Source organism: Poecilia latipinna, unplaced genomic scaffold, assembly GCF_001443285.1.
Source record: "Poecilia latipinna isolate Pla-1442-1.1 unplaced genomic scaffold, P_latipinna-1.0 Scaffold639, whole genome shotgun sequence".
Classification (NCBI taxonomy): domain Eukaryota; kingdom Metazoa; phylum Chordata; class Actinopteri; order Cyprinodontiformes; family Poeciliidae; genus Poecilia; species Poecilia latipinna.
In genome coordinates, this window is record NW_015113255.1 from 34,942 (window position 1) to 48,555 (window position 13,614).

Genomic DNA, 13,614 nt, shown 5'->3' on the forward strand with positions numbered 1-13,614 from the left:
TTATGTGTATTTTTATTTATTTATTTATGTATTTATTTATTTATTTATTTATTTATTTGTTTGTTTGTTTGTTTGTTTTTGCTTCTGTGAAATCTTAAATGGAAAAATGATATTCCTCTCTCCTTTTCTAGTCTGATGTGTAGAACTCTGTGGAATTCAGAACTGCTTGGTAACTTTCTGTTTCTGTGTGCTGCGAGTTGTTTACCGTTCCGATTTCCAGTATTTGGGTAGAAACACAGTCCTAGACAGTCCTAGAGAGAGGGAGAGAGAGAGAGAGAGGGAGAGAGCTCCTTCCTCTGGTTTCCTGTCAGAGCAGCATCCGTCTGCGTGTGTGTGTGTGTGTGTAAATAGTTAGACAGTAACTCTCCAGCTGCTGAGCAGAGCAGAGAGCAGAGCAGAGCAGGTCGGACGCACAGAAATCGTTCCCCGAGCTTCTCTCTTGTCTACGTGAATGAACGTTTTCAGAAGCAGTCTCAGTAACATGCACGGACCGCAGTGCTGCTCATCGTCACGGGGAGTTTCATTACCATCATCATTAGTATTATGGGCTGTTTTCTTTTTGCCGCTGCTCAAACCTGGGACAGCTGGTGAGTAAAAAACACTTTAAACTTCACACAAGCTCTCAGTCTGTTTGACAGCCTCGGGCTCACTAAATAACGCTCACTCATGTCAGCCATGTTTTTTTTGTTTGTTTGTTTGTTTTGTTTTGTTTTTAATTATTAAAAAATTGAAAAGTTAAACTGGGAGTGCTTCCTTCTGGCATACTTATGTGTGGATGGTTGGAGAGCCGAGGGGGGCAACAGGTGATTCATGAGGTGAGCCGCTGATGCACTCCTGAGTTATCCTGGTGACTGCTGGATGCACACATGCGTTTGTTTTTAGAGCGCAATAGAAAGATCTTTCCCCATGTAATCAGATAACTCTTGATAACATACCATGAAGTCTGATATGGAGAACTTCATTGTTTTACTGCTAGGCTAGGATGTAGTGAAACTTCATCCTAATTAAACAGATTAATCACTCTCTGTCGCTGAGATTATGATGTTGATGTCTATGCCTAACTTTGCAAGCTTGAAATATAAATATGTGCACAGATGTGAATCTTGCAGGAATGGAGCTCTGGGCACCTTCTACTGCATGTCAGCCAATTAAAATGCAAGTTATTTATTTATTTATTTATTTATTTATTTATTTATAGCAAAAAGCAGGTCATATAGTCTCCCAGTACTCAAGGGAAACTTCCTCCCCTACATGTATACAGGTAGAAACAAATGTGTTCAGGAGACAACGGACAGATAAGATATATTTTATTTTCTTGCTTTTGCGTGTCCCTCCCCTTTCTGATGCTGCCCTGGGAAACTGCCCATATCAAAAACTGCCTGTATGCACGTTTTCTAAAAATGTTTGTCTCAAACCAAACATGTCTGAATGTTCTCAGTTGCCCAGGGTTTGTGTATTCAGGAAGGTTTAAAGGAAGTCATTTAGTATTAAACACTCATTTAGAAATGTCCCTCCATTCATTTCCTATAGAATTTGTGCGATGAGGTGACTGTCTTTTGTCCTCATCCAGCGATTGGCCTACTTCATGCAAATGAAAGGTCAAGCTTGTAGATGATCACACACGGGTTAGCAACGCAACACAAGAAAGGAAAAAATGTTCAACTTTTGTTGCTGTCCGCTGTCACACAAAAACTTTCACCAACTGCTGTTGTTCATCACTCCCGTCTGCATTATGTAACATTAACGTGTTAAAATTTTCAGATGAATTGCATCCATTAAGGTGTTGATGTTGACAGCCCTTGTCAAAATATTTTAATGCATTACATTGGATTAAAAACAACACATTGATTTTATGCATTTGGTCGAACATTATGCAGATTTCAGACAAGATTTTTTTTTTCCACAGGTTAGACTCGAGCCCGAAAGACATTTCTGTGGGACAGCCAATAAACAAGTACAGAGCAGTGATTCAAGTCAGAGACACAGAGATAAATTCTGGGAAGTTAGATGCTCTTGGGATCTTATTGGAAAGCCCAAATTTTCCCAGAGCGAATGATGTAGTTGCAAAAATATCAGAGAATGTTTTCCTGGTTTATCTCACATTTATACAGCACTGGATACCAAAGTGCCTCAGAGAAGAGTTCATGCTCCCTTTTCACATATTATCAGTAATCACATTTTATCAGATTACTACTACAGACATCAATGGATGAGCAGCTAGCTCTGACTGAGCAGACTTTCATGTTGTTTTAGAACCAAACCATGTTTTAAAGGTGTAGCATGTCACTTTTATTTTTTTTAAATATCTTCTTTTACACATTTGTTAAAACTATCACTACCTCATAACAGTTTGTGAAAATATTGAACTCCTCCTCCCTGAGAAGAAATGCAACACTCCCAGTCTAAAACAGCCAATCAGAGTCAGGAGAAGGGCCATAGCGCTGTCAATCAACCTCAAGTACTCACTGTTAAATGTGCTAATGGAGGAGAAACAACTAACCATTACAGGAAAACTGCTTAGATAATGTTAACTAGCCTTAGCATTCACAACAGGCTGTGCTAGCTGCAGTATGGCAGAGATCAAGGGGGGATAAAGAAAGGGGGGTGAGCAGCGCCACACGGAGGGGTGATTGACAGCGCTGAGACCCGCCTCCTGGCTCTGATTGGTTGTTTCTTGTTAGCACTGGGAGAAGGCTGGGAGCTCAATCTTTTCAGAGATTATCTGTCTCATAACTTACTGTCATGACATTATGGTAGTTTGAAGCAATATGTAAATAATTTAAAAAATTCTATAAGACTTACATGCTGCAGCTTTAACTTCTCCAGAACTTCCTCCTTCTCGTGTCTCCATGGTTCCTTGGTTTCCATGATGCCGTTTGTTCTCTAACAAACATCTGAGGCCAGAAACAGAACAGCTGCAGTCAGATTCAGATTACATCATGCAGAGCTGGACTGTGTGTAAAGGGAAGCAACATGAAAAGATTCCTCCCACTGCCATAATAATTATGTTTGTTATCAATTTAAGGACTTGGCTGTAACACTGAGACAGTTACTGTAAAGGTCTAAGTCATTATAAGTTACTCTGTAATCTCGGCTACTGCTGTCCTTCCCCTCCGCTCCCACTGTTTGTTCCTACTGTCCCCCTCCCACAGTGGGGCCTATTTTCAACCTGGAAATCCCACATACCAAAGGGACTGTGTGGTCTTGTTGCGTCACAAATAGTCACACCGTATGCACAATAGGACGAGCAAACGTCTGAACAGATCTTCCGTCTGTGGTGGATCAGTCACACGTTTTCATTCCACGCTGCCCTGACCTCCCCAGAGCACGATGAACTGCAGGAAGCTCCCCAACCCATTCCCCGCCTGTCCTAAACAGCTTCAGTCTGTTTTTGTTGTCCTTATCTTTCCTCCCTCTGTTTGGTTTTGGCTGATGTTGATGACCATCAGCAGGACGGTTCCATGATTTTGCCTTCAGACTGCTCCTCCATCGTGTCTGGCTGACTTGCATCTAAGCCTCTCACAATAAGCAATTAATCCATTAATTGCTTGTTGAATTAAAATGAGCTCCATCATTTCCACCCGCATGCTTGTTTGTTTTCCTCATGGCTCTCTGTCTACCAAAGTCAAGTTTATCTGCACAGCTCATTTCAACGAGGCACTTCAGAGTGCTTTAAAACATCACACAATTATCAATTATGAAATGAACAGCAAACATTACATTTTGTAAAATGTCATCATCAAATCATCAAGCAAATACACACCAGATGTATTGATCAATGTTCCAGTTAGTACTAAACAAAGGCAACTTCAAACAGGTTGGCTTAGAGTCTTGATTTAAAGGAGATCAGTGTTTCGGCTGTTTTGCAGTTTTCAGGAAGTTTGTTCCAAATTTCTGGTGCTAGAATGCTGCTTCTCCATGTTTGGTTCTGGTTCTGGGGATGCAGAGCAGAACCAGAAGACCTGAGAGGTTTGGAAGGTTGATACAACACCAGCAGATTTTTAATGTATTGTGTTAAACCATTCAGTAATTTATAAATTAACAACAGTATTTTAAAGTCTATTCTGCCAGTGGAAGAACTTTAGAACTGGGTTGATCTGCTCTATTTTCCTGATCTTAGTCAGAACACCAGCAGCAGTGTTCTGTATGAACTGCAGCTGGAAGATTAATTTTTTTAGGCAAACCTTTTTGCAGTAATCAATGCGACTAAAGATAAATGCATAAATGAGTTTCTCTAAATCTTGCTTAAACATTAGTTCTGTAATCGTGGAAATGTTCATCAGAAGGCTGACTTTGTAACTGTCTTTATGTGACTTTGAAGGTTCATCTCTACTCCCAGATTTCAGACATGATCACTAGTTTCTAGCTGTAAAAACTGAAACTAACTCTGGATCGTTCCTACTTTGTTCCGCTGCACGGGTCTCGACTGACGTCACCTTCCTGCTTTCTCTGCGTAAGAAGGAGTGAACTCTGGAGTTAGTTACTAGCTAGACTCAAGGTCTTATCCCACAGAGTTTAGCCTTCAAGTCCCTTTAGGAGTAGCAAGCCATCTAGTTAAGTTGCCTAAATGGATTGTTGGTGTTATTAGTTTGCACTTTTTGTTTACTAAAGTCGATACTGTCAGTTTTGCCTGTTTTTGTCAGGAATGGAGTCTTTAAAGGTGAGAATGAACCAGAAGGTAGACGGCGGGGTTGCATCTTGCTTTTATTTTGTCTTAACTCAGGGCATGAGCAGGTCAACACTTGGAGAGGCACTGATAACATACATAATACCCAGACAAGGATGCAACAAATTTGTTTAGAGACTTCATAATTTACTTATCTATTGTTGTTATTTATTTTGGATATTTAAAACTTCTTCAAGTGTTAAGAGGTCTTTAGAAATTATTATTATTAACATTTATTGGAATAATATCTGGGTTAATTTATGAGCCAGCAAAATTTGTAGTGCCTGTAATATTTCTTGAATCTGGTCAAATAAGAATAATGGTCCTGAATTTCCTAAAGTCTCTTCTTGTGTATTGCACACTGTCCATTTTCCCCACTCAATTACAAAGATGTTTCTTTAGTCTGAGAATGAAAATCATTTGTTCCATCACATAATTTTCCAGAACAATAGTCAGCCATCGTTGTATGGATGGAGCAGATATCAGTAACAGTTCCTTGTTGTGGCTTTTTTTGCAGGCAATTAACAGAATCTTTATCAAGTTACGCATCTTCCTTCAAAACATGTTTCTTTTATGTTTCCAAGATACATTGTCTTAAAATCTTTTGGTTCTCCAATTTTTTTTTTCACTTATAACATTCACATTCCTCCAAAACAAATCAAGTTTGTGAAACTCCCAGAATATTAGTGAATTATTTGCTTCTAGATTTCCAGACTTTCTCCAACACAGGAGGTGAGAGCTTTACTCACTCTTGATCCTGGCTGTAATGACGAATCTAGTAATGTGTTGTGAGATTCAGATCTCACACAGAGCTCTTCTGTGTGAGATCTGGGTGTCATTTGATACATGGTGACACTTTTAATGCAAAGTTGGCACTTTTAATGCAACTGTGCTCTAAAAATGTCATTATTTACTGAATGACACTTCATGACAGCAGTCGTTAACATTTATGAAGACTCCTTCGTGATCCTGACAGTGTCGTGTCAGTCTTATGCAGATCCCTTCAAATAAAGTGTTACCCAAATTTATTTTTGTGATTCCAATTTACACAGTTATATGGCCACTTGACGTACAGCTTGCTCTGCAAGCAGCTTCATATTGGAAAGTGTGATCAGTAAATAATCTGTTTTTTCATGCATTAAAACTACATTAGAAGACTAAAAACAGAAATGCTCAAACTTGGTGGATGCGGCTTAAACCATTTTTAATTAAAGTAACTCACTTTATCTTGATGCCATTATATAAACTTCAATTAATAAGAAGATTAATATTCTTCCACCATTCATCAAGTTCACCCTCAGCATAGAGGAGACCTAGTGTGTGCACTGTTTGGAGACTTGGTATTTTCCATTCTCTTATGATTTGATAGCAGCAGTCCTTCCTGCTGTCAGGAAAGTCCTCACTGACACAATGAGCTCATATCCTCAGCCAGCTAGAACAGCAAGAACCAGCAGAGAGGGAGTTATCTCCTGCTGGAACAAGATGCCTTGTGTACTGTAGATTCTGGCGAATAAGCTGGAATAAGCTGGAAGTGCTTCCATTCTGTATTTGTATTTGGTTACCAATACAGCCATGTCTGTTATAGGGCTCATATGCTTCCAAGACACCTTTGAGTCCTACAAAATATGCAAGGAGCTAATTATCCATCCATCCATTTTCTATACACCCTTGTCCCTAGTGGGGTCAGGAGGGCTGCTGGTACCTCTCCAGCTAACGTTCTGGGCAAGAGGCAGTTCTGGACTGGACAGGTCGCCAGTCTGTTGCAGGGCAACACAGAGACAGACAGGACAAACAACCATGCGCACACACACTCACACCCAGAGAGAATTTGGAGTGTATGTGCGCACACACTCCAAATTGTGTGCGCAATAATATGACAGTCATGTTTTTGGGAGGAAGCCGGAGTACCCAGAGAGAACCCACACATGCACAGGGAGAAAGACCATGCAGAAAGACCCCAGGCCAGGAATTGAACCCAGAACCTTCTTGCTGCAAGGCAACAGCTCTACCAACTGTGCCACTGTGCAGCTCTGATTGCTAATTAATTGTTAATGTCAATTACAAATCAGCTAATCAAAAGTCATCAGTTCAATGCATATCCGTTTGTAGACCCAGTGAAGATAACTTGCTGAAATTCAAAGTAAGCATCAGAACAGCTCAGAAAAGTAGATGTAAGCAACTCTAGATGTTTGTTTGTGTCAAAATGGTCCAAAAAAGTTAAAGAATACTGAGTGAGTACCACCTGTGTTGATATCAGAGGATAATGACAGGCTAGCTTTATATGATGGGAATTAAATGGCAATAGTAGCTCCTCAAATCTCACCAAACATGCAGAATACCATGTCTGTAAGCAGAACACATCAGACCCTGAAGCAGGCTGACCCCAGCAGCAGAAGACCACATACACAAACACACACACTCACACACACACTGGTCCTCCTGTCGGCTCACCTAAGCTGAACGGAAGCTCACAGTCTGAGTCACAGATATTTAACTTAACGGTAGACTCACTTCGATTGGTACTAAAACTGCAACATTTGTTCCAGCTGCAGTTGCTGCTTTTCTTTCACACTTTACTGAGTCAAACCAACCAAACCCTTCGAACCCCCTCGCCTGTGGTGGCGCTACTGAAAGTAACGATACAAAAACCTCTGAAGAAGACACTGAGCTTAACATCCTTCTTCAAGAATTCTAAACTAAAATGGAGTGGCGTAAGGTTTTAGTGTTTGCAGGATTTCTCTTTTTTTCTTTGGCAAAAGACAATGAGACATTTCTCCATCCTAGACTTGCGCATTTGTTTTGTTTTTATTTACCCATAATTCCATTCGCTATAGTATAGAATAGCATATTCCTGCTTTTGTCTGTGTGTTCACAAATGCATTCAAATGTCACCAGAGTTCACGTCAGATGAACCCAGACTGAGGTTTGTAGGCGGATCAGAGTTTGATTCCACATTCACACATCCCCAAACCAACTGCAACTTCGAGCCAAACGGACTGGAGTTTGACTGAGGCGGACTAAACATGGCTGCTGTGAATGCAGCCCTAATATCTTTATTGGTTATTGGATTGATTAAACCCAGAAAGCCTATCCGGTTACTCAGAAAACATCCTAATTAAAATTCCATTGATTTATTGAAAAAGTTGCATATCTACATCTGCTGCTGTGACAATCAAACAACTTAATTGCTCCTTAAGGATTTTTCCAAAATACTATTCTTCCAGCAGAATAGTGCTGAAAGTTTTATCACCTCAAACTAGTTTGGAAAATTTGTTTTATCATTTTCAAAAGTATTCACTGAGGGGGTTGAATACCTTTCATAGGCACTTTAATGAGTTTGTATTTCTGAAGGTTCTTCTTCAGTCTAAGTCCTGGCTGGATTTTTCTTTCACAAACAGATCTTAAATGTATCCCTTTTAGAAACCATGAAAAATCTGCTTAACGACAATCCAAGGTTTTCTCCTCCACTTTCCTGGGACAGAGTGAGGTCACCTGATTTCATTGTGTGATTCCAAAAAGTGGCCCCAAAGTTGGAAAGAGTGGAGCTGTTATAAAAAAAAAACATTCCTCAACTGAAACACAATGAGCCACCTGTGGATACCATGGAAACGGTTTTATTTTATTCTGTTTATTTAGTGTTTGTGCAGACAGCGTTCCTAATTCTTGCATTTTATACATGTATGTATATGCATAGATATTAGGTCCAGAGCTGAAGTGTCTCAGAATAGTTTTCTGCTGAATGTGGTGCAGGTTTGTAGGCCAGCTCACTCACACACCTGTTCACCGTGGCTTAAACAAAAATGCTTCTATGTATGTAATCACAGTGTCTGTTACAGTTGTGTACAAACAGAAACATTTCTCCTTTAAAACCAGCAGCATTTATTTGTAGAATAACTCAGCCAAGAGTTCTTTATAAAAAAATATACTGAAAAATATTTGATTTAAAAAAAAAATGTTTACAAAAATTTCATCAAATTTTAACAGGGGAGAGTAAATAAGTACAGATTAATTGACTGATCTGCTCTGGTGCTCAGCACAGTGGCTTTTATTCACCTCTCAGGTTGTGTGTGTGCGTGTGTGTGTGGGCGGTAGTGCTCTGCAGTTTCACTCTCTGCTTTGCCCAAATTCAACTTAGCGTGACGGAATGTGTGTTTAAAGCATAGTAAGTGTGTTTCCAGTGAAATGAATAACCCAACCGTTCCAGATCGGGTGACACAGGAACGCCCGCCGCCGGCCTGGTGGGAGGAAGCCATTTGGCCTGGACACAGGCGGACGCTGTTGTTTTGACCACATGATTCCTGGATTGTGGGAACCCCAAACCCTCCCCCGGCCCAGTCTGCTTTCACAGTTCCACTCTGCAGAAGTTCTGCTGGGTCAACGGAACTTACCGTGGTGCTGGCTGCAGTTGTTTTGTCTGCATCTTGGTTTCACTCTGCTTCTGTTGTCGCTTGTAAGAGGAAAACAGCTCGTCATGATGAAGTGGATTGTAACTGTCAATACGCTACTTCATAGGTCTGATTTGTCTGATTAGGGTTCTGTGATTTTTGTTTTATTCGTATCTCTACCCCTATACCTATCTCTACCCCTTTACCCATGAAGCAGGACAGTCAGACTCATTTTCATTTTTAAAGATCACAGGTGTTGTCAAAGATGTGACAGGGTGTATTGATAGAATCCACGAACAAACTGCTAACATAGTAATGAATATATGTCTCTGCATTTGATGAGCACTTCTTAAAACTGAATAACATTGATGTCATTTGGGAATATGCAGATAAAAACTGCTTTGCTTTGATTGATAAAATCATTTTTAATTAAGCACACAAATGTTTTTTTTTTAAGTTCCTTCTCATGTGTCTACGGTCTAGACCAGGGGTCCCCAAACTTTTTCCTGCGAGGGCCACATAGCTGTTCCTTTCTGTGGTCGGGGGCCGGTCTTAGTTTTTGCAGTAAAAAAAAACAAAGAAATTCTTGTCGACGGGGGGTGTGGGGGAGAGACGACGACACTTTTGGATAGATTTTTACCCAGAATGCAAATGGAAAAAACCGTGAGTGAAACGGTGACTGACGAGTATATATTCCATTGAGGGAAAGTAAGTTTCACATTTGCTCAAAAGCCCCCTGGTGGTTGAAGAAAAATCCACATATAAACCGGAAAATACAATATATGAAAAAAAACACTGGTATGAGCAGGCGGGCCGGATCCGGCATTGTTCAGGGGGCCGGACCAAATGACGTGGCGGGCCGGATCCGGCCCGCGGGCCGTAGTTTGGGGACCCCTGGTCTAGACTCTAGTCTGTGGACATGGCCACATGAAAAACTACAACAGGCCAGATTTGGTCCCTGGGCCTTGAGTTTGACATGTGCTGTAGAGGAAAGATGTCATATTGCAGGAAGTTTGTAGAAAAATAAGCCTCTCACTGTCAGCAATTTAATCAGTTCAACGCATGATCAATGAAAATCAGCTCAATCATTTCCATTGGCATGATTAAGATTGTAAAGTACTTTAGATTGTCCATACAAAATAAGAATGTCCTTCATTTAAAGTGGAGCTTACTTTGTCTTATATACCATAAGCTCATATCTAATACACATACGTGCATTTCCACATTTATACATACACAAATATGTAAATACATCTATTAAAATAAATTATTTTTATAGTATATTTTCAGTTACTGTGAGCAGTACTTTATGTTTAAGTGATTGACAAGTTTTTGCAACCTGGTTTTTCCCAGCTAGCTTACATTAGATTAATTCTGTCCCAATCTATTTCCACACACACTTTTAATTCTCTCACTTCTTGGCCAGCCCAGATGACACGCTTGCTCTGTCCGCTGTGCTGTATCTCCCAGATGAAGCTAAACAATGAGGCGGAGCTTTTAGGACGATCGGCTCCAGTGATGAGCTGATTCCTGCTGTAACTGTGTGAATGCCTCCAGACAGTCATGTGGAGTCGGTGACTCTGTAGGTCTGAGCCGTCTGTAGAATCAGCCATGTGCCTGGAGGTCTGTGAAAACTATGTGAGTCATTTGGTGGGTTAATTCTGTTCACACCTCCATTCCATAACATGCCCTGCAGTCACTTCTTTTGATACATGAAAGGAGTTGTCACTTCCCACCTCCTACTGAAGGTTAGTTAAAGGTCAAATGGTGTTTTGAAAGTTAATTTGCAACAACTGTGATGATTCACACTGAGGCTGTATTATAACTCAGAACTGGCTTACCATCATTCATGCGGTTGTGACCTGTTTCTGCATTAATGCGTCCCTAAGGTTCAGAGGTGGGCGAACCAGAACCTTCTGTCAGAATATTCATCTTTTAACAGCAATAAGGCGCATAGCTGACTCTGCACATAAATTACTCAGCTGAAGCAACGCCAAGCTGAATGTAAGCATCACATGTACTGGAGAAAAAAATAACCTAAAGTCCTCCAGCTAGCTGGAGCGTGGAATCAGTCCAGACTGCGTCACATCTTGATGACAGGGGAGTTTAACAACAGCTGCATTCAGGTACAGCTCCGACCCTCGTTTGTCAAAATTAAAAAAAACAAAAAACAAATCTTTAATAAAATGTTCAAATATTAGCACTGATCATTTTCAAGTGGTTATGTTGTTTTACATGCTTTAGCTGTGCCTGCTTATGCTGCTTTATCCATGGAAAAATATCCAACCAGATGTCCTGTCAGTTCTATGTTTTAAGTTCTAGAACATCTTAAAATAAAATTAAATCCAGAAATTTAAAAATAATCCTTTTTTTTACTGCTGGCTAACGTATAAAAAAAAAAAATCATATATCATTATCAATTTTTCTTGAATGAAAATACACCCAAAACAGACAGAACTTATCTTAAAATATACGTTAGTGTTACCAAGGAAACACCGGATATAGATGTAATTTTTAAAGGGAGAGAAATGAATTAAATGTGTGTATGTCCAAAAATAAAATCACACATAAATATGCCTAAACCATATGGCAGAACAGCGTAGGTTTTAGTTCTTCCTCTAGAGAGCAACAGAAGAACCTTTCTGGAAGAGCTGAGGAGCAGTGGCAGCTGTAATGGACATAACGTTTTCTTTTTGGAAGATCAGAATTCTGAGCAATACAATAATCACACTCTAGATGTGTTCCACAGACGATGCAATGCATTTCTGGGAACATTTTAAAAAAACGTACATTTAGATTGAGCTGCATGCGAGAGCCCCAGAAAAAAAAACTATAAAACATTGGAAGCTGCAAAATCCTTAAGACTGGAGCATGATGAGCTTTATGATACTAATGTTGGTCTGAAGGTGGAAAATTTAAAGGTAAAGGTCAAGGCAATTTTATTTGTATAGCACATTTTCAGCAACAAGGCAATACAAAGTGCTTTAGGGAGTATAAATACTGTCACAGCTTTCTGCTGTAGCTTCTTCAAATTATTACCAATATTTGCTAGATCCAATAATTTGACTTTATCCATACTTTCACAGATCCTTCTACGATAAGCTCTTTATTTTCTTTAATTCAACCCACAAGTGTATGTCTGAAAGGATGATTTGGAGATTCTGCAGTGTTTGTTCTAATCACAGACATCCGGAGAACTGGTCATAAACAGGAAACTAACCTGTTGAATGTGTGTGTGCGTGTGTGTGTGTGCGTGCGTGTGTTTGGTGTGCAGGTATACCAGGCTTGTCCATGTACCCCATCAGTCAGCTGTGTAAGTTCTGTGACAGACAGAGTTCCTCCTGCAATGGCACAGGGAGCTGCATGTCCGACTGCGACATTACGTCCGTCTGTTATTCGCATCAAGATGTCTGTGTCGCTATATGGTAGGTACAAAGACTCAGAAACTATTATTAAAAAAATACACGTGTTGCCCTAATTCAGTTCAAAACAAGAGGCTCATATCACCACCTTCCTTAATTAATGTTCAAAATCATTTTTATGTCAAAAGATGACTTAGGAAAAAAAAAATTGGTAAAAAAAATTACCTTTATTTTAGAGAGGTGACAATATATAGATCCATTGTGCATTGAGTGATTGTCTATGTTCTTTGAAATAATTCTGTCTTGATATGGGACTGAAATAGTGAGCACCCAGGCCCTTACACAGGGTGGATGAGGCACTAAAGCTTGGTTTATGCTTCACACATGTACTTTCCTCATGGAAACTCGACGGAATCAGGCTAATCAGGCTGGGTGGCGGAGAAAATTCAGTCTGCACGGACACTGCACAGTAAGGCGCTTTTGCTAAAATTACATAAGACCATGTGGAATGGCTGCGTTAAACATAAATCAGGCTTTAGGAGTTGTCAGTTGTGACAGAGGATTTGTCTGCTTTTGATAATGTAGATTTTGTGCCAATAAGCAAAATTTCAGTTCTATCATTGTTTAAATTAAGGAAGTTTGAGGTGTATCGGGATTAGGACTGGTGGGAGGAGTTAGGTTTACTACAGAAGCAGAGCAAGGTGTCACCTTTGAAGCAGTAGAAGAGGAGATTAAAGATGGAGACATTATTAACAAGGTGGGAAGATATATGTGATGAAAAGAAGAGGCTCCAGGACAGAGCTCTGAGGTACACCACGGAAACTTGACGGAATCAGGGATAAGATGACAGTGGAAAACTGGAGTTAAAGGACTTGAGTGGGATGAACTGAGTGTGTCCAAATCAGGCTCAGGTTAGTAGTAATACCAATGGATAATCATCTATTAAGGAGGATGGTGTGAGAGTAGCTTACTGCTGTATTCAAATGATCAATCTTTATTTAATTAAGCATTTTCTTAGCAAAAACTCAGCAAAATTAATATTTTATTGTACTGTCAATAAGGGACAATAAGGGGTTAAAATATTGTAACCCCATTATTTTAATGATAAAATAATTTTTTATCGTTAGTTATCCTGAAGATAAAGTTGGACCATAATTTATGAAGATACGGTAACCCTTTTTGGATTTCTTTTTTTTTTTTT

The 13,614-nt window shown here is 39.8% G+C and overlaps 1 protein-coding gene across 2 annotated transcripts in view; it reads left to right on the top strand.

Annotated features, from left to right (window-relative positions):
* The first annotated feature begins 331 nt into the window (after window positions 1–331).
* Window positions 332–13,614, top strand: part of LOC106954227 (TGF-beta receptor type-2-like) — a 31,264-nt gene continuing 17,981 nt past the window's right edge. For both annotated transcript variants that reach the window (XM_015043557.1, XM_015043558.1), the window contains exons 1-2: window positions 332–587; window positions 12,326–12,476. In XM_015043557.1, the coding sequence (XP_014899043.1) occupies window positions 452–587; window positions 12,326–12,476 (287 nt within the window). In that variant the 5' untranslated portion in view covers window positions 332–451. The remainder of the gene's footprint in view (window positions 588–12,325; window positions 12,477–13,614) is intronic.